The following is a 25,366-nucleotide window of genomic DNA, read 5'->3' on the forward strand; positions in this document are numbered from 1 at the left end:
TGTCCTTAAGACTTCTGGAAAAATAGCACTGGACCAAACAAATCTTAGCTTAATTAGGTAGAATTCTTTCTTAAATCTTTTAGTCTCAAAGAAAGAAATATCTTTAACAGGAAAGAAAATGATAACCATGTGAGGTGATAGATACATTAATTAGCTAGGGGCACATGATCATCATTAATTAATTAGGATCATTTATGTGTCTCTACATCCAAACATCAAGTTGTAGAGTTTAAAATTACTGTCAGGTGTACCTCAATAAAGCATAAAGTTATTTTTATAAATAAGATCTCAGACCTTTATCAGGTACACCTTGCCTGTCTGAAAAAGAAAAAGAAGAAAGATTATGGAAACTACATTATTTAGACTACTTTCTTGCCAGACATGGTGGTACAATCCTGTAATCCCTGCTACTCAAGGAGACTGAAGCAGGAGTATCACAAGTTCATCACAGTGTGGGCAATTAGCAAGACCTTGTCTCAATAAAAAACAGGGCCGGGGATGTAGTTCAGTGGTAGAGCACTTTCCTAACATATGAAAAGCACTGGGTTTGATCCTTAGCATCACAAAAATAAATAAATGAAGTATTTTCTTAACTTCAGTCCTACCCCTATACTGGTAGTAAACTAAAGTGTATACAATCAAAGAAATACTGTAGGAAGAAGTAAGCTTTTTCTGTCCTAGTACTGGTGTAATCTACTTTGGAGAAATTGTATAAGGAAAGGTTGTTGAGATAATAACTTAAGTGTTATTACCATAGATTGGGGATTTTAGCAATAATGGTTCTATCAATAATGACAGGTAATATAATCGTTCAAATTCACTTTGACCTTAGTATTCATTAAATATGTGCCCCTAAAGCATTTTTGAAAAATAGAAAATTTGTCTTTTTCCTGTTGACTAAGATGATGATTGGGATATATTAACTGAAAATAGTTTAGATCTAACATTTTATTATATACATAAATTTGAGGATCTTAATATTTAAATACCAGCATGTTGTTTATATGCATTTGGTATAGTATTTATTCATTTACTTCATTGGAAGGACGTTCTCTGTACTCCTTCCTCCATACTCAATATACCCTTTTTAGTGTAAATTTTACTGATCTATAATTTGCTTACTTGCACTAAAGAATTGTTTCTACTGACAAATTGATTATAAAGAAACTTTAATGGATAGAATATTTGATAAATAAGTATGATAAAATTTTAAGAGCACATGCTTGGAAACAGATGTTTAAGTCAAGATATAAAATAATTTATTGTACTTTACCAATTTTTTTTTAAATCTGTGCTAAACAGGTTAACAATCAAGACAACAAAACCATCATTGGAAAGTATAGCAGATGATTTCTCATGTATAGGAAAGATAAGTAAATATAATGTTTTTCCATTTCCTTTTACATTTAGAATTTGATCGTCATGAAATTCAGATATACGAGGAAGTAGCTAAAATGCCTCCCTTCCAGAGAAAAACGCTAGTATTAATAGGAGCTCAAGGAGTGGGCCGAAGAAGTTTGAAAAACAGGTTCATAGTACTGAATCCCACTAGATTTGGAACTACAGTGCCATGTAAGTTTTCTGTGTTTTCTTTGCTATTTATTTGTAGAAGACAGTATGAATACATGGATCTGGGGGGAATTATTAATTATTGTTACTTCCAAATAAATTTGGATTATGCCAGTGAAAATAAACTGGTAGATGATACTTACAAGCTTAGCAGTTCTTAAAATCATACTGTAGCAATTGACTTGCTGCTTGGTGGCAATTGTCTCTCCAAACTGTTCTGTTCAGAAAAGTTAGAATTAAATGCAAGTGTTTACCGATTGAAGCAAAATTACATTAACTCAGTATTATACAACTGATATTTATCTGAAAAATTATATTTTTCAGCCACTGCAGTGTAAAGAAAAGGGGGAAGAGTCTTCTGGATTCTCAGGCACACTCAGGGTGGCAATAGCTTTGTGAATTTATGTGGTCTGTCCTATAGCTCTCAGTCCTGCAAGGTCATGGACCTAATTTCTGATAGCATATCAAAAGCAATTCATCCTTCATAGCAGCCAGCATTCATTAAGAACACAAAGATTAATATATAAAATAAAATAATACTGGTGAGAATAATAACCATTAAGTGAATCACTCGCTCACTTTGTGATCTTTGTAATTTTCCCTCTTTTTGCATTGTATATTGACTTGGAAAGGAAAATAATGAGGTTTGAAGTAAACTTGGTGAGACTGGAATTAGATCTTGGAGTTGGATGATATCACTGACATTGTTAGTGTGACTATACGTTTCTTTCTGTTTTAGAGATGCATGAACTATTGTTGTGGGAGCTTGTGAACTCTCTTCCCTGAAAAAGCAGGAGACAGGCATGTGTTGCCTTTCTAACTGCTCTTTCTGTGCTGACTTTTTAACACAGTATTCCTTTTTTTTTTTGGTACTGGGAATTGAACCCAGTGGTGCTCAACCACTGAGCCATATCCCTAACTCCCTGGCCTTTTTTTTTTTTTTTTTTAAGTTGTAGATGGGTATAATACTTTTTTAAAATTATTTTTTGAACAAATGACAGTGGAATATATTACAATTCTTGTTACATATATAGAGCACAATTTTCCATATCTCTGGTTGAATATAAAGTATATTTATGTGGTGCCGAGGATCAAACCCAGTGCCCCATGCATTCAAGATAAGCACTCTGCCACTGAGCCACAACCCCAGCCCTTAATACAGTATGCCTTTAGGTATATTAATGCCTTCAGGCCATTTTGAGTAGAATCTTAGTCTAAGATCACCACATATCTTTTAAATGAATTTTGGTTTCTCTGGTTTTATCCAATATACTTTGAGATTTAATTCTCAGTGAATATTCTTATTGCTAAAATTTTTAGGGGGAAAAGGAGTAACCTTGTCATTGCCCTCATGTGCCACTGACAATCCCTTCAAGATAAAAGACTTTGGATTCCATTATAGGCTGTGTAAACCACAAAATAAAGACAAATCCTAGTTAAGTGATTAACAAAATAAAATCTTCATTGTAACCAAAGTATTTTAAAACTGCAATTGTGGAATAAAGCTTATTCTTATCAAATTAATATGTGCATTATATATTAAACAAATAGTGCTTAAAGGCATACGATGGGAAAAATAACCCCATATTCCCTTACCCTGCCCATTTCTGGCCTACTTAACACATACATTCACTTTCCATCATTATTTTTGTTATTATTGCTAATTTTTGTGGTAGTTTTCCAAATTTCTTAGTAATATCTTTATTCTTCTATTTCCTACTTATCCGGTTTAGACTTTATCTACTGACTCCCTGATTACCCTTCTGATATAAAGATAGCTCTATTTTCAGTTCAATTTTACTTTGTTAAACAGTTTCTCTCCCTCCCACTATCCAGCAATTGCTTGAATTCTTTTTTTTTCCTACTCTTTTCCCCAGTTTATGTGCATGTATATTATGAGTTGTTGTTGTTTGAAGGAAACTTATCCAATAAGTTTTTTTTTTTTTTTTTCCTTAAGACCTGACTCTGTCTGCAGTGAGGACTGTGTGTTCTCTATTCCAGCTGCCCCACTGTTCACAAGTGGGTATTTCCCTATGTTGTTGTCCTAAGTTGAAGCTACTGCTCATGGATGTCTTTCTTTTTCTTACTTGGTTTTGCTTGACCTTATTTTGCTGGGCCGTATCCTCTTGTAACTTCACAAGAAATGTTGTTTAAATTGTAATTTCTTCATCTTTGTATTTTAAGATATGTTTTCTGTCCTCTATTTGATTATTTAGCTGAAAGTTCTGGATTTTAAAAATCAAAAGATGTTACTCTTGAATCCAGTTCTATTGAAAAGTTCAATACTATTCTAATTCTTATTCTTCCCATACATTACCTTATTATTATTATTATTATTATTATTATTATTATTATTGTTATTATCAGTTTTTCTTTCACTGATATTTGTATTTGTTTTACTTTATTGTTTCTTAAAGAATTCAAAAATTTAGTGATGATGTGCCTGGGTATATATCTTCAGTCTCTCCCTTTTTTAATCTATTGTTCATCCTTTTACCTTTTTATTCTTTTAAAGATTACTGTGATTAATTTTTCTTATGTCAGTTGATTATCATAGTTGTATTTTTCATCTTATGATTATTTTTTGTTTAGGGAGTGGTCCTCCCCCAACCCAGTACTATTTTTTTCTTCATTCCTTTTTCTCCCCCCTTCTATCTCTTCTGTATCTTTAAAAATACCAAATAGATTAATTATTTTAAGATACTTTTATGGGCTAAATTAACTCTGTTTCCTCTGGGTTAGTTCTTCTGTTTATAGTATATCTGTGTTTTTCCTTTTATGTTAAAAGACTTTTTTCCTTCATGTACTGATCCTTGTTTGTAAGTCCAGACTTCAAAGTGAAGTGTGAAAAGTGACTGGAAGCTCTGTGTACAGAGCAAGTCATGACAACTGGCCAAGCGTTATTTTAGGGGATAGGCAAGGAGTCAGCTCTTTTATTGGAGAAGCCCATAATGTTGGTACAAGATATTTTTTCTTTGGAGTATTGAATTTCCCTAGAGAAGAATCTGCATATTATCTATCTGTGAGAATAATCTCTAATTGATAAAGTTGGGGAAGGGGTTAGATATAGATCAACTAACTGCATGTGCTTTAATAAACCCCCTCAATTTTTAGTTTCTTGCCTTTAAGTTCCAAGTCTCTTCAAGTTCTTTTGTCCCATTCTTATCCTTAATTCCCTTTCTTATCCTTAACTCCCTTTCTAGCACCATAGTTTGTGCCCTTGCAAAATCAGTTAACTGAGGTTAGTTTGAATGTGGTTTGATTTATGGTGTTCTGAGATTTACTTTTTTGCTTGTATTGGTTTCATTTTAGTTTCAAGGTTTATTTCCTTTAAATTTTTTTTTATCTTTTTAAGATTGTAAAAATCTTGCCTGTTGCAGTTCTTTGCCTTGCATGTCCCAGCACTGTCTCTTCAACATGGCCTATCTACAGGGTCTTTGGAGAGTGCCATATTATGCATTTTCCTTGCAAAGGTATTATAATCTTCAACTGTCCCTTGCAGTGTTGCCCCAAGTTTCTATGCCATGCCTCCTGCAGTCAGCCCTTGATTGTTTCCAGGACACCCTTTCCCCTCCCTACCTCCCAATTCCAGGCACATACCAAAATCCACTCATGCTCAAGTCCCTTATCTAAAAAGGTATAGTATTTCATATAACCTATTATATCCTTCTGAATACTTGAAATTCTCTTATAACTTAGATACAGTGAAAATGCTACATAAATAGTTGTCATATTATTATTGTTTAAGGACTAATGACAAGGAAAAAGAAAGTCTGTACATGATCAGTACAGATGGAGTTCGGTGTGGGGTTTTTTGTTTGTTTGTTTGTTTCCCCACCCAGGGCTGGTTGAATCTGCAGGTATAAAACTGGTGGGTACAGAGGGTTGGCTATATTATTTTTTCTTTTCCTTACCCTTTCTGTGCAGAGTACCTTCAGAACAGTTCAAGCATGATATCTTTTGGATGTGTATACACAGACATTAGCCTAGAGGAAAATCATTCTTACTTTTCGAGACAGTGGGAGCATAGGACTCCCACTACTACAAAATGTCATCAAAGGCTTTCAGAATTCTCCTGGGAGAATAATTTTACTATGGGAAGAAGAAAAGAAACAACAACACATTCCCTCTAACTGGAATGGCTACATCAAATACCTCAAGCTTGTAATTCATGCCTTTTTGCTCTTGTCAGTTCCTGTATGACTTTTGAATTCAAGCCATGACTTCCCAAAGGCCTTCACTAACCATGCAACTTAAAGTAGTATCTCTCATACCTGGTGGTTGTATAATAATATTTACATTCTTGTTACTTTATTACCTGTCTCCATGTTAAAAAATATTTCCCATGAGAACAGAGTCTTTTGGACTTCTTTTTACCTGGTATAAAGAACAAGATCTGGTACATAGTATATACCTAATAAATATTTCATGCATGAATAAATGAACGTTATGTAAACTTTTTCTCAGGAGTCACTAAAACATCTATGCAAAGATTAATTCTACAACTCAGCAATATAACCCAATTCAGAAATGGGCAGAGGAATTCAACAGACTTTTTTGCAAAAGATATTAAAATGAATAGTCAACATATGAAAAGATGTTCAATGCCATTAATCATTAGGGACATGCAAATCAAAACCACAATGATGTACCACTTCATACCCATATATTTAATAATAGCCAGTGTTGATGAAGATGGGGAGATAAAGGAAACCTTGTACATTACTGATAGATATGTAAAAATCATATACCCATGTGGAAAACAATATAGCAATCCCTTTAAAAAATAAGCATAGAATTACCGTATGATTCAGCTACTCCCAAAGAACTAAAATATGAATTTGCAATATATATTTGTATGCTAGTGTTCATAGCAGTAGTATGTACAATAGTTAAACAGAAAAATCCAAATATCCTTTTATGGATAAGTGAATAAACAAAATGTCATGTAAATATACAATAGAATATTCTTCAGCTTGAATGATAAAGGATTAAAATTCTGATACTTGGTAATATATGAATTAACCTTGAAAATGTGCTGAGTAAAGTAAGCCAGGTACAAAAGGATAGATATTGTATGATTCCAGTTATAAATGAAGTACCTAGAATATGTCAAATAGAGACAGAAAGTGGAGTAGTGATTATTAGCTGCCCAGGGAGGTTATCACAGAGATTTTATTAGTTCTGGAGATGAATAGTGCTGGTGGTTACACAACAAGATAGATGTGCTAATATTAACCACTGAATTCTGCACCTAAAGTGTTAAACTATGGCTATTTTTGTATATTTTACACCACAAGGAATCTAAATAATTTTTTGTTGTAATAGTGTTTTAATATTCCAGCATCTGATTGCTACTTTTTTTTAACAATTCTATTTCATATGGATTTAGTAGGGGTGGAGGCATTTTTGTTACAAATAAGGTAATGATAAAGTATAAATATGTAAATCTCAAATGTAAAATTCACAGATCAAAGAGTATATATATATAAATGTTTCATCTTGATTTCCTAGTGCCAAATTAATTTCCGAGAAAGATGTACTATTACCTTTGGATAATTCTTATTTTTATACAGAAAAGTTTATGTATATCCATACATATGTCAGTTCACTTTTTTACATAATGTAGGTTTGTTTTACTCTTCTTTAAATCATTCACCTTGCTTTTCTAAAGCTTCAGAATAAACACTGAAAAGAAACACTGAGGGACTCCCAGCTCCAGGGCCCCTTCTCTTTGGAGAAGTCTATTACTGTCACTTTTGCATTAAACCTGCAGTTTCTTGCTTTAAAAAAAATGAAAAGAAAAGAAAGAATGAAAACTGAGACAATATGATGTTTTGATACATGCATATATTGTGGGATGATCACATCAGGGTAATTAACATATCTAGCAAATATTTTTAATTTCCTTGTGGTCAGACTTTTTTTTCTTTCTTTCTTTCTTTCTTTTTTTTTTTTTTTTTTTTTTTTTTTATTGCTGGGGATCAAGCACTCTACCACTGAGCTACAGCCCCTGTCCTGTTCAAAGTATTTAAAATCTTTTTTGTAGCTATTTTGAAATAAATATTACATTATTAAGTGTGGTCATCTTTCTGTGCAGTGGAACACTAGAACTTGTTTCTCCTAACTATAACTTTATTAATCAAATGTTACCTTTGTCCCTATCCCAGCCTCTGGTAACCACTACTCTCTTCTCTACTGTTGTGAGTTAGACAGTTTTAGCTTCCAAATATGTCAGCTTATACAGTATTTTTCTCTCCATGGCTGGCTTATTTCACTTACCATAACATCCTCTGGGTTCATCTGTATTATTATAACTGACAGAATTTCCTGGGGTTTTTTTCAGGCCAAATAATATTCCATTGTATTTTTATACTATATTTTTTACCCAGTTGTCCATTGATGCACATTTAAGTTATTTCTGAATCTTGGCTATTATGAATAAGGCTATAATGAACATAGGAGTGCCTGTATTTCTTTGACATACTAATTTCAATTGCTTCAGTAGTGAGATGGCTGGTTCTCACCTGATTTTTGATATATAATATCCTTCTACACATTGGCAGGTGATATGGATGATATTTTATTAAAGTAGAAAAACGTTGTTATTCCTGGGCAACAAACTACCTTATAAATCCTGCTTTTAACACTGACACCTTGAGTTTAGTTAATAAATTGTTTCTTTATTTTTTCCTTCCAAAATTTAGAATTTTACCTGCCACAGGAATTTACTTCTAAGAAATCACATTATTTAGTGGCTCATTACATAGGCCTAACTAATCAGTTGTATTCAATTTTAATTTCTGTTTTAGAAATGGAAAGGGGTATTTAAAAATGTGGTACTATAGAATTCATTTGGATTTTTTTGTTGTTGGTATTTTCAGTAAAGAATGGGTTATAGTTAAAAATCATTTGTAAACTAAATAACATATCTCCAAGAGTTAAGATTCTCTCAACATGTTGGGAGAGGCCGTGAGTATATATGTGCCATATACATACTTATTTCAAGCAGCATATTTCCTTATATGGTTTCACTGTAGGACTTCACACACACACACACTTACTCACTCACCAAAAACAAAACAGTACTTTTCTAAAATTATGTTTGCAGCTATTGAACTAAGTCTTAGTATGTATTTATTTGGTAAATTTAAAGTTACTTAGAAGTTTTGTTATATCGCCACTTTGGTGAATAATTTCAGGAAGAGATCCATGATTTTTTTTAAAGATCTTTTTTGGTATGGACACAATATCTTTATTTTCATGTGGTGCTGAGGATCGAACCCAGTGCCTCACATGTGCAAGGCAAGTGCTCTGCCACTGAGCTACAACCCCAGCCCAAGATCCATGATTTTGAATATGAAAATCCATCATTGCATTACATATAACTAACTTTGGAATTTTGAAGATTCCAAAGTTAGTTATAAGTACTCTCAACAGTGGTCTGGAATGACCACTCTAGAGGTTGAGACTGAAAATAACAGGAGATAAAAGGGAATCCTGTTGTACACAACAATCTCATTATGAATTAAATCCTTATTTTTGAGCCCGAGTTTGAAGTTTATTTTTTTCTTATGAAAGTTTTCTTGGTGTTTTATGCTTTGTCAACTTTCTATTTTGATTACTTTTATGTACTTAATGATTTGTTCAGTTATATATTTATAAGCTTTTATGGAAGTATTATTTTTATAATTGATCCTTCCAAGCTCAGATTAAGATTAAGATTAAGCTTGAAATAATACACATAGAAATTACTTTTCTTCCTCAAAGCTAGTGTTTAATGAAGTTGTCAGAGTACACTCTTTGCAACAGTTTGAAAGATGGTAATAGTCCATTCCTAGCACAGACCAAGTTTCAAAGGAGTTGTATGTCTCTGAAAATATCAGAGTTCTAAAATATTATACAGAAGGATCCTCTATTTCTGAATTTTGACTTGTGTTATTCACTCTCATTCATTGGGGAGGGCAAAGTAGAAGAGATTTAGAGATCACAGTAATAATGAGGTGGCTGTTCCACCTCTGATGTTGCAATAAAACATTCAACAATTGGGAATATCAGTAAACATGGAACAAAGAGAAGTGGTTAGGCTTGAGGCAAGATAAAAAAAATAGGTAATTTGTGGATAGAACTATAGTTCAGAAATTTGATATGATCAACTAAGACTAGATGAACTTTGCTTGCCTTTTGGACACTCAATTAAGAAATGTTCAAGTGGAAAGGATGATTCTAACAGATTCTTTAAAGGAAAAGGGAGAGCTGTCATCTGGAAAAGATGTTCACTTGCAACAAGCTTCACACTTTTAAGACTCAGCAGTAATTAAAAACTTGATTTAGGGCTCGCCTCTAGGCAAATATATTTTGAAATTTTAAATTGACTTTTAAAAGGACAGTTTTGATACGAATTTTATGTTGGTACTACTTCTTAAAACATTCCTTTTACTCAGGTGTCAGCAAAAATTTTCTGTGCAAGGGTCATGTGGTAAAACCTTAGGCTTTGAGGCCATCAGTCTCTCTCAATTGCTTCATGTTTTAATGGGAAAGAAATCATGGATAATGAATGAGCCTGGCTATGACCCAATAAATCTTTATTTTCAAAAATTGCAAGTAAGTCAGATTTGGTCATAGGCTGTCATTTGACAGCACCTGCACTACATGGAAAAGTGAGAAGCTACCTGGTATATGTTAGTCCGTTTTTTTATACCCTACAGTTTCTTTGTACAAATAATTGACATTATTTTATTTAGTTACTTCACGGAAGCCACGGGAAGATGAAAAAGATGGCCAAGCATATAAATTTGTGTCACGATCAGAGATGGAAGCAGATATTAAAGCTGGAAAGTATTTGGAGCATGGGGAATATGAAGGAAACCTCTATGGAACCAAGATCGACTCTATTCTTGAAGTTGTCCAGACCGGACGAACTTGCATTTTGGATGTCAACCCACAAGTGAGCAGCATGGTTTCCAAAGCTGTTTTAAAAGTTTTTATTTCCTGGGGAGTTTTGTTTTATGTGTGTAGGGAGGCTGGTATTGTTTGTTTTGTCAGAGGTGGAAGGTGGGTTGCTCTTTCACTCTGTTACATTTTGTTGGTAGAGAATCTTATTGTGTATCCATCACTAGTTAAATAAATCTTTGATGAGTTAGCCAGCAAAGGGTCAAATAAGGATAGAAACCATGTGATTAAATCTGCAGAAGTTAGGTTTTGTTTATTTTCTCAAAATACACAAATGCATGTGTTAGGAAATATTAAATTTTAAACTCAAGGCTGCAATACAAAGAATAAAAAACTGAAGTCCCTTCCCCTCCTTTCTCTCTTATGTCTGTGTCTCTCTCCACCCCGCCCCACGTAGCGCGCAGCATGCGCGCTCTTTCTCGCTCTCGCTCTTGCTCTTGCTCTTGCTCTCGCTCTCTTGTGCTCTCGCTCTCTTGTGCTCTCGCTCTCTTACACACACACACACACAGGACATTCACTTCATTCTTGTTGCGTGTCTCTCTCTCACCCCTTCCACCTTTTCATATACAGCCCAACCTCATTTCTCTACTCAATGATAAATATTAATAGTTTGATATGTATATTTCTAGCCATTTTAGTAAGCCTGAAATACAAACATCTATAATGTAATGGGTTTTTCTGTTTTATTGTCATTGCCTTTTTCATAAATGGAAGAATTTTATACAGATCATTTGGCTTTTTTATAAAGCAGTGGTTGAAGATCTTGTCAGGTTCTGTGAATAATTTTTCTTCTTTGTGGTTGCTGCATAGTATATCACAATATGGATGTACATGTATTTATTTATTTAGTCACTCTTAAGTAATCAGCACTGAGGTTATTTCTATTTTTTCAATATTGACAGAATTTTACAATTACATCACTCATGATTTTTGGATCACTAAATCTTACACTTTTCCTTTGTTTGAAGGAACAAAGAGGACTGACACTGAGTTTACTACAAAATTAATGAATCACTATTTTAGGAAGGTACTATATGAAATCAGCAGAACAGTAGGAGAGGAAGTAAATTATGTCCGTAATCCTTAGGAAGAAGGCAGATAGACTTTGAGTTATACTGAAGGGTAGCATATTCAAGTTCTAATATAAATTGGTTTGTAATTATTTTACATAGGCACTGAAAGTGTTGAGGACGTCCGAATTCATGCCCTATGTGGTATTTATTGCGGCTCCAGAGCTAGAGACGCTACGTGCCATGCACAAAGCTGTTGTTGATGCAGGAATCACTACCAAGCTTTTGACGGTGAGCAGGTCTTTTCAGGCTTATATTTTTTATATTTTTCCCTAAATTATTTCCTTTTCCTTTTCTTTTCAATACGTTTAATTCTTCCTAGTCATACTAAACAAATAAATATACTACATAAATTATTACAGAATAAAGTTCTGTTGTTAGGATTTGGAAGAGTACTACTATTTCTTGAGAATACTTGTACCCTTTATTTTAAAACAAAAATGTAATTACCCATTATAAAATATAAGAAAAAAAACAGTATTATTGTTATAATTAGGGGTTCTGTTGTTCAGTTTCTGTGTTTTCTCTTTTCTCCTCCTCCTCTTTTTCATATCATGAAAAGTTTAAGGTACACATAAAAGAAGGAAAAAAGTGAGCCATCATGTGCCCAACACTTCCCTTCAATAATACATTCCATTCTTGTTGAGTTAAATATCTCCTCACCTCCTTCCTCACCTTGCATTATTTTTGAAGCAAACCTATAATATTATATAATCTATAGATACTTTAGTGTTTATCTTTGAAAGATAAGGTCTTTTTAAAACATGATAATAACACTATTACACAAAAAATTAATAAGTAATATTATAATTATATCTTTTAAAAAATATTTTTAATTGTATATGGACACAATACCTTTATTTTATTTATTTATTTTTATGTGGTGCTGAGGATCAAACCCAGTGCCTCACACGTGCTAGGCAAACACTCTACCACTGAGCCACAGCCCCAACCAATAAGTAATGTCTTAATATAATCAATACATAATCTATATTTGAATTTCTCCAAGACTTAGAATTTTACAGCTTATTTGTTTAAATCAGAATCCAAATAAGGTTAACATATTGCATTTACTTAATGCCTCCTAAATCTCTCTCTCTTTTTTTAGTATCTTTATTTTTATTTCTTTTTTATGTGGTGCTAAGGATCAAACCCAGTGCCTCACACGTGCGAGGCAAATGCTCTATCACTGAGTGACAATCCCAGCCCATCTCTTTTTAAATTTTTTTCAACTTAGTTAATTCAGGTGTAATTGACATACAGTTATCTGTACATATCTAAAGTACCCAGTTTGATAAGTTTGAGCATATGTATGCACCCATGAAACCATTCCAACCAAAATAATGAACCTGTCTATCATCTCCATGCTTTTTCCTGTGTGTCTCTGCAACCACATCCAAACCATTCCCCACAGCATTCACCTCTTCCTGGTTTCTAGCAGACAATATATCTTGAAATCAGGTAGTATTAGTCTTCATAGTTCTTCTTTTTCAAGTTGTTCCATGTCTCTATTTAACTTTCTGAATATTTGAAATGTAGTTATAAGTTAATGTTGTTATCTTCTAATCCTGTTATTTATGTAAATCCTGGGACAGTTCTGATTTTTTTCCCCATTATGGATAATATTTTTCTACTTCTTGCAATACTGGTTTTTTTTGGGGGGGGGGGGGGAGGGGGGTTGTTTTGTTTTGTTTCGGTTTTTGTTTTTATGCCAGACATTGTGAGTTTTGTTTTGAGATGCAGTTATTTGGAAATAGTTTGTTCCTTTTAGGTCTTGTGTTTATAATTTGTTAGTTAAGACAAGAACAGTTATCATTCTCAGGCCCATTATTCCCCTCTATTGAGGCAAAACCCAGACCCATTTTGGTGCTCTTCCAAATGGCCTGTGAATCATGAGTTTTTCTGTTCTGGTAGGAACAGTACTATTCCTGGCTCAGTATAAATATCTATACTCCTTTCTGGTGTTTGACACATGCACCATGTGCTCAACTGACTTCTTCAGGGATCAGCTGCAAATTTCTAGAGTTTGCCCCCATGCTGCTCTTATCTGGTTTTCTGTCCTGCAAAGTTTTCACCTTGGGCTCTCTGAACTCCCAGCTCTGTCCTCAGTTTAGTCCTTAGATTCCTTTTAGGCTTTCCCTCCCCTGCAAACTCTTTCAGGGTTGTAAATGGGGGTATTCACAGGTCTTGATTCATTTGTTTCCTGTCTCTGGAACCTCTTTCATTGCCTAATGTACAGTGTCTTTCAAACTATTGTTTGGCATATTTTTTTTTCTGTGTTTTTGTTGTCAGGAGGTAGGGTTAGTCTTGTTCCTGGAAGTAGACATCCCTTTTGGGTCTTTTAATCTGAAAATTCTCACTGCCTGCCTCTTTCCCCTCTAACATTGTAATTTAGTTGTTGTTGTTGTTATTTTATAGGACATTTACCCTCTAGTGTTCCACAGTCTGGATTTTACCCATTCTTTCACTTTTGTTAAATTTTCTTCTGTCCTTTCTCTTTCCTGTGAACTGATAGGTAGATCTAGAGGCCCGATCAGATGTAGATTTAGGTGGGTTTCATCGGGGTTTTTTGGTTTTGTTTTTTCACAAGAAAAATTCATTTATGGTATTTCTTATGTTATTACATCATGGTGCTTATGTTAGGCTGTCTCCCCTTTTGTGATAAGATTAAGTAGTAGCTGGAGTTGTAATTCAGTGGTTGAGCGCTTACCTTGCATATGTGAGGCACTGGGATCAATTCTCAGCACCACATAAAAATGAATAAAATAAAGATCCATTAAGCACTTAAAAAAAAAAAATTAAGCACTGGGTTCAAAACGGTGACAAACTTTTTACCTAATGATTTTAGCAAGCTTTTGCTCTTTGCCTGGATCAGTTATTGTTTTGTTTTTAGGAATGACAAAGTGGTAATATTCTAAGTTTGTTATTCCTTCTGCATATATAAAACTAGAGTTCTTCTTTAAAAGACCTCAAAAATTTATAACACTGAGTGCCTATTTTTAAAAAATAGATTCCCAAATAAATACACTTATGCTCCATCTCAAGGCGTTAGAAAAGGAAAAACAAATTAATTCCAAAATCAGTAGAGGACAAGAAATAATTAAGATCAGAGCCAAAATTAATGAAATGGAGAATAAAAAAAATACAAAGTATTAATGCAAAAAAGAGTTGGTTCTTTGAGAGGATAAACAAGATTGATAAAACCGTAACTAAACTAACCAAAGAAAGAGAAGCTGGGCACTGTGGTGCACACTTATAATCCCAGCACCTTGGGAGGCTGAGACAGGAGGATCACAAGTTCAGAACCAGTCTCAGCAAACTCAGTGAGACCCTATCTCTAAATAAAATACAAAATAGGGATGGGGGTGTGGCTCTGTGGTTGAGTGCCCCTGGATTCAATCCCTAGTACCAAAAAAATGAAAGAAAAGACCTAAATTAACAAAGTGAAAAAGGAGATGTCATCACAGATACTTCTGAGATCCAGAGGAAACTTTTGAAAATTTATACTCCAGTAAGCTGGAAAATGTAAAAGACATTGACACATTTCTAGATACATATGAAATTGAACCCGGAAGCTGTAAAATACCTAAACAGATCAATATCAAGTACTGAAATTGAAACAGCAGTTAAAAGCCTTCAAAGAAAAGCCCAGACCCAGATGGAGTCTTAGCTGAGTTCTACAAGTGTTAAAGAATTAACACTTGTCTTTCTCAAATTATTGCATGAAATTGAAAGGCAGAGAACACTCCCAAATACATTCTAGGAAGCCAGTGTAACTCTGAAATCAATACCAAAGACACATAAAGGAAAGAAAACATCGGAACTTATTAAAATACTAGAAAACCACATTCAAAAAACACATAAAGCAGATAATATACCATGATCAAGTTGGTTTCATTCAAGGGATACAAGTTTGGCTCAACATACACAAATCAGTAAATGTAATTCAGCAATTAAATAGAATTAAGAACAAGAAGCATTATAGTGGATGCAGAAATGGCCTTTACTAAAACCCACCACCTATTTGTGTTAAAAACACTGGAGAAACTATAGGGACATAAGAATTTAACCTCAACATTATAAAGGCTAGATATGACAGATCCAAAGTCAACATCATACTGAATGGAGAAAAACTTTTTTTCTAAAATCAGGAACAGGACAAGATGTCCACAAGATCACCACTTCTATTCAGTATAGTTCTTGAAACTCTAGCCAGAGCAATCAGGCAAGAGAAGGAAATAAAGGAAAAGAAGTTATCAGACTATCTGTCTCTCTTTGCTGAAGACATGATCCTATTTTTGGAAGACCCAAAAAACTCCACTAAAGACTTCTAGAACTGATAAACAATTTTTTTTTTTAAAGTAGCAGGATACAAGATCAAATTGTTTTCCTGTATTCCAATAATGAATCTACTAAGAAACAAATCAGGAAAACTATGCCACTCACAATAACCTAAAAAAAAAAAGAAAAATACTTGGGAATTAATCTCACCAAGAAGGTGATTATTCGCTACAATGAAAACTACAGAACACTGAGAAAAATTAAAGAAGACCTTGGAAGATGGAAAGACCTCCCATATTCTTGAATAGACAGAATTAATATTGTCAAAATGACCACACTATCGAAAACAATATACAGATTCAATACTTTCCTATCAAAATACCAATAACATTCTTCACAAAACTAGAGAAAAACAGTTCTTATATTCATTTGGAAGAATAAGAGACCCAAAATAGCCAACACAATCCTGAGCAAGAGGATAGATGGAGCAGGCGCCATAATACCTGAACTCAAATTATATTGCAAAGCTATAGTAACAAAAACAACACGGTATTGGCTTCAAAATAGACATGAAGACCAATGAAACAGAATAGAAAAGAAATCACATAGACAAACCCAGACACTTGTAGCCAGCTGATAGGGATCAGATACCATAATGATATAGGGAAGATCAGTGGAGTTAATACAAGGAGATTGAGAGGGAAGGACAGGAAATGGGGAGAAATATGGAGTGAATTTAACAAAATCATAGTATGCATATATAAATGCACGACAGGGAATTTTGCCTTTATGTATATGTAGAAAGAACAAAAGTAAGATCAATAGAAGAAGGAGAACAGGAGGAGGAGGGAAGGGAAAAAGCAGGGGAAAGGGATTGAAATTAAATTTCATGCATGTATGATTTTGTCAAAATAAATCCAACTACAAAGTATTACTATAATGCTCTAGTTTAGAAAAAAAAAGGGGGGGATCCTCATTAAAAGTTGATTACTCTGTGGTATAGTTTATGGAGGAAAGGCAGGATACCTTTAGGGGTCAGCTTGCAGAATAGTGTATGGGTTTGTTCCCTGTGGCAGTTATCATTCCTATAGATGTTCAGATTGTCCCATCGTTGACCAATGTGAGCCTATTTTAGTTGGTGCTGAATACTTTTTTTATGAGCCCAATGGTCTTGGATAACTTCCTTGCTGTCTGATATGATAGATCTTCCTTGCTGTCTGATATGATAGATATTCCAGGCTCATCATTTTCATTTTCAATTCTAGGCCAGAAATCAAACATTTTTAAAAAATGTTTTGGTTCCTTTTAGAGTAAATGGTATTTTAAGACTGTAATACAAGGATGCAATGCATATTGTCTCAAGGTTAATCATTGTTTTTAGCTAGACCTTTTTACATTAAAAAAAGCTAGTATAGGGCTGGGGCTGTAGCTATGTGGCAGAGCACTTGCTTAGCCTGTGAGGCACTGGGCTCGATCCTCAGCACCACATAAAAATAAACAAATAAAATAAAAGTGTTGTATTCATCTACAACTACAAAAAAAATTTTTTTTAAAGCTAGGATACATGCTTTTCTGTTTGTACATTTAAAGGATACTGTGTCATGAATTCATACTGATTTTTCCCAAAATCCTTTTATCTTAAAACTAATTCCTTTCCTTATTGCTGAATATACATCATAGTTTTCAGAAACATTGGGAAAGTCAGACTATCACATAATTGTTCATTTGCTTTATCTGTCAGTACAAATACAACAGTCTGAGAAAAAAAAATCTTATCAACAGTACCACTTCTGGTGTGATTTTTCTGTGAACAGCCCCCACCCCGCAAACACATATGCCCAGTTCTTTGTATCTTTAGAACACATACCACCAAATCACTCTGGTTTTGTTTTTGTTTTCATTTTTGTTTTTTGGCGGGATGGGTACCTGAGATTCAACTCAGGGACACTCAACTACTGAGCCACACCCCCAGCCCTATTTTGTATTTTATTTAGGGACAGAGTTTCACTGAGTTGGCTTAGCGCCTTGCTATTGCTGAGGCTGGCTTTGAACTCTAGATCCTCCTGTCTCAGCTCCCTGAGCTGTGGGGCTACAGGCATGCACCACTGTGCCCAGCCAAATTCACTCTGTTTAATGTGACCTACAATACTTCCTATGTACTTAGGTCAGTTATTATTCTTTTTGATGCTTAAATTATGCTTTCTTCAGCTAGTAAGAGCCTATTCAGTTTGACTTCCGAGTCTTTTTAATACAACCCTAGTAGTTTTTGATGATTCTTTGCTTCCTAGTATGACAGGCTGTTCCAGGTTATTCTTATATATTTCCTGACCCAGTCAGGGAACCAGCCATCCAGATGCCCTGATTAGAGATAATCTAGGCTGTCAGGGTGTATATTCAACTCTGTTGGACATAGTTTCTAGGTCTTTCAGTGGTCAGAAAGAGGATACAATTTTTTGCTTTAAAAAACATACACAATTAGCTCAACTTGATAGTTCCAATTCAAATTTTATGTTTTATTTGCCTTTTTTGCTTCTTATGCTAAAAGTCTTGGTTCCTGATGACGTTAACATATTTCTTATTTTGCATATATATAAACAAAGTATAATTTCTGAGTAACTCTTAATAACAGTATGGTTTTGAAGTTTTAAGTGTCAAGACTTTTATTTAATATTTGAGGATATAGCTATCCCACAAGGTATTGAGTTATTTTATTTTGAAGTCTTTAAAATGGTTTCTTTCTATATGATTAGGCCACTGACTTGAAACACAGGTTTGTTTCATTTTGATTTTGATATTAAGGTATTACCCTTTTTTTCTATTTGCATTTAAATTTGTTGTATAATTCTGTATAACATTTTCATAGTTTCAATGTAAATTTTAAAAACAAATCTACCTTTTCTCTGTCCTGTCCACTCTCTTCCCTCCTACCTACAAAAGTGGTCATTTTTGGTAACCATTTTTTTTTTTAAGTATATATGTTTACCTTCCTTCCCCCATTTCTTATATAAAAGGTATCTTAGTGTATATAATAGAAATAGCATATCCTGGAGTTTATTCTATAAAGAGATTCTTTATTCCCCTTTCTGTCTATATTCCACTTTTTGTTACAGGACTTTTTTTTTAACAAACCAGATTGCTTATGATAATAATAGGTAAAACTTGCTTTCATGTTGAATTATGATCTCTTTATAAAATTTACCATCAAAGGTATTTTAGTTGTTTCAAACTTATTTAAAAGTCTCCAGGGAAGTGTTCATGGGTATTCAGGTTCCTTGGTCATAGTGGTGAACCCACTTCTCTGTAAGCTTTTTCTTAGGTGTTTTCACCAAAACCACTTACATGCCTCCATTGTTATGCTGATGATGTACTAGCTAGCCTAGACCTAGGATACTTGCCTTGTCACCTACTTTACATCTCCTTTTGGATGTCTCACAACCACATGGGTGTCTGCTACATACAAAGTAGAACTTTTTGCCCTCCACCCCTCCCCCCCAAAAAAATCATGCTGTCCTCGTCCTGCATAACCCTTATTCTACATCTGCTATAGCCACCCATTTACTCAAACTGGAAATGTAAGCACTAGCCTTGATGTATTCATTTTCTTCTCTTTCCACATGTAGCCCATCAGCTAATCCTGATGATTTTATCATTAGAATAAATGTCCAGGCTGCTGTCTTTTCCACCCTCTCTGCCACCAACCTTGCTGCATCCACTCATGTCAGATCACATTTCCCTTCATTGTATTGAAACCCTCCAAACCCTAGCCCTAATCCCCAGCTCTCCATCCACTCTGGTCTTCTTTTAGTCATTTAAATATACCAGGCCCATTGCCCACCTTTGGATTTTGCACTGTTATTTCCTCTGCTTGCATTGTTCTTTGTACTGCTATACACATGACAACCTTCTTATTTTCCCTTACTTTCTCAGCATGACTTTATTTAGAGCAGATCTGTTAAAATTCTTTATGCCCAGTTTGTTTCTTTTATAGCACTTATTACAACATGCAATTTTTTGTGTTTATTCATTTGTTCCTTACCTGTCTCTTTCACTAAAAGTTAGGAACTCTTTCTGGTATTCATGTTTATATCCATCAGGTCCGAAACAGTAGCCACTTTAATAGGAGCTTGGTAAATATTTGTAGAATATACAGATATATAATGAAATTCCCAAAACACTTGGAATTTTATGAAAAGCTCTGCCTGCTCATGCAGAACCCATTACTGAAGTACTCCCTACAGCATTCCAAAATGACTAAAACTATTTCATGAAATATAAATAATACTAACACCAAAAAAAATAACTAAAAGTGTGTATGAGTGTATGTTTTGGTGGTAAATGGCTAGCATGTGGGTAGTCTTCAAAACACACTTAAGATTCTGAGATTGTTAGTAAATTGGCTTTTATAAATAGTCACTGCAAGTTGGACTCCATGATTTACATGGACCAGAAGATAAATATCTTCTGAAATAGAAGAATATAGAAACTAGAAGCCAATAACCTGCAATAATTCTTTTATTACTTTAGATTAACACATGATTATTGCTAATGATTGTTGTCAACAGCCTTTCAGTTAGAAATTTTGTCCAAATATCAATGAAACAGAAGGTACAGAATATTCAAAAATACAAACACCAAAGTAGGTGAAAAGAGTAAGATATGAACAGATGATAATGTCTTTTTTTAAATTTTGAGGATTAATATCAGAATTACAAAAAATGTCCAACCTACTTATTTCTTACTCACTTTTTTGGAGTTTGAGCAAGTAAATATGCATTACAATACAAACATTTCCTTCTAAAACTCTTCAACAGGACTCTGACTTGAAGAAAACCGTGGATGAAAGTGCACGGATTCAGAGAGCATACAACCACTATTTTGATTTGATCATTGTAAACGACAATCTCGACAAAGCCTTTGAGAAACTACAAACTGCCACAGAAAAACTAAGAATGGAACCACAGTGGGTCCCAATCAGCTGGGTTTACTGATGATTCAATAAGGTTAACAATTAAATAAAACTTTTAAAAAGTGACTCAACAAATAAATCTTGTACTGAGAAAGTACATGCACAGATAGAAGATACCTGCCAAATCTAGGCATTTTTATTGTGTAGATTGAGATAACAGTACACTATTCTGAATTTTTATATAAAATGTGGTTGAAAAGGTGTACTAATATATAATTTATCTTAATTTTTCTAACTTTCTATGGATAAGCTTTCTATTCATATCATAAAGAAATGCGTTGAAGCATTTTGTATATGTTTTGATTTAGTACCCTTGCCTTTTTCATCAAAGGAATTTTCCAGTCATTCACACTAACATTGGTCTCACATTTTCACTGTGATAATGAATACTTGAAATAGTTTTGTAAAGCTGTTGTTCAGTTCGGTATTTAACTGGTGAAGGGTCACTTACTCTAATTAGAAGAAAATAGTAGTTATTGACCTACCTTCTTGATCAAATTTCTTACAGAAACAAAATCTTAATGTCAGTGTCAGTCTTCTACCATTTAAAGACTTGAACATCAAAAGTCTGTTCAAGGCCACATATTTTTCATTATTTCAGAGATGTATGGCTATCCATTCTAATTTGTACAAATAGAATAGTCTTCATTTCTGTCGTTAGTGAAAAAATGAAGAGCAATACTTTGCACTCTCCTATGAGGTTCTTCTTTTCATTTATTGCCGTGACATGCTGATGCTAACTAATTTAGCATATACACATAAGCTCGGGCTAGAAGCAAGGTCATGCAGACTAAGAGAGTGCCTTATCCTGTAAAACCTTACACAAAATGATGCTTAAAGAAAGTTTATTTATTTTACATGTAAAACTTATTTGAACCAATTACTTTAGTTTTCCTTAAAGAATATGGTCAGCAAAATATGGCTCTGCAAATTTCTGTAATGTTTGACAATTTAAGTTTGCAGTTAGTAGTTTTTTGGGGGGTTTTTTGTAAATGATCATCGTGCTTTTTGAAGTACATGATCAATAGGATACTTGTTCTATTTGTTGCGTCAAAGATCGAATCCAAGCCAGACCCAGTGGGACACACCTGTAATCCCAGCAGCTCTGGAGGCTGAAGCAGGAGGATCGAAAAATTAAAGCCAGCTTCAGCAACAGCGAGGCACTAGGCAACTCAGTGAGACCTTGTCTCTAAATAAAATACTGAAAAAAAAGGACTGGGGATGTGGCTTAATGGCTGAGTATCCCTGAGTTCAATCTCCAGTACCAAAAAAAAAAAAAAAGATTGAATCCACTGAATAATTTACAAAATTTGAGAGTAACTATCAGCTGTCATGTACACACACACATATATACACACACAATACATACGTATAATATTACATATACTATGTACTATGTATGTTAAGTAATTTTTATATTTTTTTATACTTCTCTTAGGAAACAGACTTTTTGTTTAATGATTAGGAAAATGTCCTCTTTAAATGCATTGACATAATACACAAATTTCCACATTGACCTCTGTTAATATCTTCTTCAGGATTCTTGGATGGTATAAATTCTTCCTAAAATATATTCAGATATGCAGCCATCACTAAACTAAGTTAACCATATTCTATGTTACTGCTAACTTTTCATATATACAATATTCACACTTTTAAGGATTTGGTGCTTAACTATTGATGATCATCTTTGTCTAGTGGCCTCAGACACCTGGCTGCTTAATGTGTTTCTCCCCTCATCCAAGCTGTCACATGGAGTGCCAGCTGGGAAGAGAAAATATATGGCAATAAACAGTATTCACACTGTGTTTTAAATCATTTTCACAATGAAATGATATACCCAAATTGCTATATTATTAAAATTGGAAAGCTATAGATTTTTTAAAGTTCTAATTCCAGAATCACATAGCCGGTTCATAAATTTGTTTTTCTTTTAAGCAACATGAATCAAATGCACAGTATCAAGTTGGTGTCCTGTGACTTAATGTTTTAACACACTGTAACGTATAAGAGAAATTTCAGTTCTGCACTCTCAGGAAATGCACAGTATTATCCAGTGTACCTTCATGCTGCTCCATGAGGCCTATCTAAACAGCTGTGGGATAACTCTAGCAGCACAGGAGTTTGTCCACAAAATATTTCTACCTTCTTGGTACAACAGAGATAACTTTCACATATATATTTTTAGCCTTGTGTGATATAAAAATGCATATTATCTGGAATATAGTCTATACTTAAAGAAATTATTTCTATAAGAAATGTATTGATAATTGATTACATAATTAATGCAGATTACGTTCCTCCTAATATGGAATGAAATAATGTAATTTAGTTCATTTCAGCATAGATGCAAATGCTGAAGAAAAATAAATTCAGAAAAGTTCATTGTATCTCAGTGATGAGTCACCAAACTTGAAACCCAAACAAACTAGCAGTGCTGTGCTGAGGCAAAGAGGCCCAGAGATTCTACCCTGGATTCTTCCTAGATAATTTGATCAAAGAAATGTGTACAAGATAATAGACTTTTTTTCTGAAAGCTTTACTGAAAAGAAAATGGTTTACAGTGATATTGAACAATTATAATAGATACAGTACACACACACACACACACACACACACACACACACACGTGCTTTGGAGATACATGGCGTGCTGATACATGAATGCAAATGAGGGTTGCTTATGGACTGTGAGTGTCCACATTCAGCATTCAAGGCATGACTATTTATAGACATTAAAGGTTATATATTTTCAAATGTTTAAATGCCCATAGAAGTAAGTCCCTGAATAAGTCATTTAACTAGAGCTACTGGAGTATGCTTTATACCCTACAAGTAGAATTTTCACTTTCATTACAGGTATGATTTTACTAGGCAATCTCCATTTTTATTTGATATTTATATAATATCAAATGTCAAATACATCAGGGTTGTTTTTTTTTTGTGTGTGTGGCCAACTTTGTACAATTGCTGACCATAGTTCTAAAATAGAAATTGTTTCAGAAAACCAGTATTACTATAGCAATAGTAGCCTAAACCCCAGATTCTAGAATCTAGTATAATAGCCTATAAGGACAGTTATCTTTAAAACAGCAAATTGGTTATTAAAACAAATTTAGAAAATAATCCAAAGTTATACTCAATACAAAAAAATATAACCCAAATTAGCAATAAAAGCCAATAGCATGACATTACAGATTATGACCAGATACTGTTTTGGCCATAATATTCTAATGACAATAAAGCACTTATATATAACACATGTCATGATCCTGTGATTGGAATTGATTTTTAAGATGGATAGCCAGAGTTAGGTATAATTTTGGATTAACAAATTCAAAATGAAAAAGCTTTGAAAATTGGTCAAAATAATAATCTACTTAAATTTTTTTGTGACTTCTGAAACAATACTCCATTATTCAGAAATCACAGGCTAGATAGAACAATAATTTTATATCATCTTTATACTAAATATGGAAAAGGCAACCCTGAAGTTTTATGTACATAGATCTTTTTTTTTAATGTTTGAGTTGACGTGTGTGTATACACCTCTGTGTTTAATATGTGATATCCTCTCAAAACATACAATTAATAAAACCAAATATACTCACCAATTTATGATAGCCAGTGTTCTAAAATTTTTAATTATTCTCAAATTCCTAGGTAATTAAAACTGTTTTAGATTGTTTTGAAAGGCTTGATTCTACCTTTAAATTGACATTATTAATCTCCTTTCTGAAAAATATATGAGAAGTTCAGAAAATTATTGTTCATGATTATAATTTAGTTTCCTTAAGGAAAAAAAAAAGTTCTGGATGGAAGCATCTTGGGAAATATTTAACCCTTCAATTGAATTTGTTGGTAAGATTCAGGCTTCAAAGTTGTGAGACATGCCCTCCTTGTTTGAAGGGATTTGCTGTAAGAATTCATGTAATAACATGTAATATATTTGGAGTTCTTGGGAGAAATTCAATATTTTAAGTAATGGGATATTGTATATAGTGCAAGCAAATATTTACAAACTTTTAAGAGTACATTTAATTATTCAGCATCTTATCAGTTTTTATGTAAGTGTATGTGATACACCTGAGAAAGATGATGTTCTATAGTTTTGTAAGGTTATTTTTAACTGCATATTTATTATAGTTTTTTTCAAGTTATATTCTTTTTTAAAAAAAGATTTCTTATATTCCATCATGTTACCATGTGTGTTTCTGGAATGAGTTTTGAAAAATTCACAATCAAATGTGAGTCCTTAGTGCATTAGAAAGCAAGAGAATGATGGTATCGCATTTTTAAGGTAAGAAGCATGACTTATGCCACTTTGGCAAAATAATCTCTCATGATAAAAGTGAAAATAGTGTCCTTCTAGCTATGATCCTAATTCTTCTGACCATGTGATTTTTGATAAACTTTACATCTACCTTTACATTTGTTATTCTACTTGTTAAGTAGGCTTAAGTTAATACTTGTCTTCGCCTTAAATGATTCGGAGTCATTATTTATAACTGAGATGTGGTAAGTATTTA

General features: G+C 33.5%; 2 protein-coding genes across 8 annotated transcripts in view; one reads left to right on the top strand and one right to left on the bottom strand.

Moving 5' to 3' along the window:
* Window positions 1-23,053, top strand: part of Pals2 (protein associated with LIN7 2, MAGUK p55 family member) — a 115,645-nt gene extending 92,592 nt beyond the window's left edge. For all 7 annotated transcript variants that reach the window (XM_076835378.1, XM_076835383.1, XM_076835388.1 and 4 more), the window contains 4 exons: window positions 1,411-1,572; window positions 10,314-10,516; window positions 11,694-11,822; window positions 20,684-23,053. In XM_076835378.1, coding sequence (XP_076691493.1) covers window positions 1,411-1,572; window positions 10,314-10,516; window positions 11,694-11,822; window positions 20,684-20,860 — 671 coding nt within the window. In that variant the 3' untranslated portion in view covers window positions 20,861-23,053. The remainder of the gene's footprint in view (window positions 1-1,410; window positions 1,573-10,313; window positions 10,517-11,693; window positions 11,823-20,683) is intronic.
* The window catches only part of Gsdme (gasdermin E), a 98,528-nt gene continuing 74,885 nt past the window's right edge, over window positions 1,724-25,366 (bottom strand). Inside the window, exon 10 of the mRNA XM_076835409.1 lies at window positions 1,724-1,786. Within this exon, the coding sequence (XP_076691524.1) occupies window positions 1,733-1,786 (54 nt within the window). The 3' untranslated portion in view covers window positions 1,724-1,732. The remainder of the gene's footprint in view (window positions 1,787-25,366) is intronic.

Source organism: Callospermophilus lateralis, chromosome 1, assembly GCF_048772815.1.
Source record: "Callospermophilus lateralis isolate mCalLat2 chromosome 1, mCalLat2.hap1, whole genome shotgun sequence".
Taxonomy (NCBI): Eukaryota; Metazoa; Chordata; class Mammalia; order Rodentia; family Sciuridae; genus Callospermophilus; species Callospermophilus lateralis.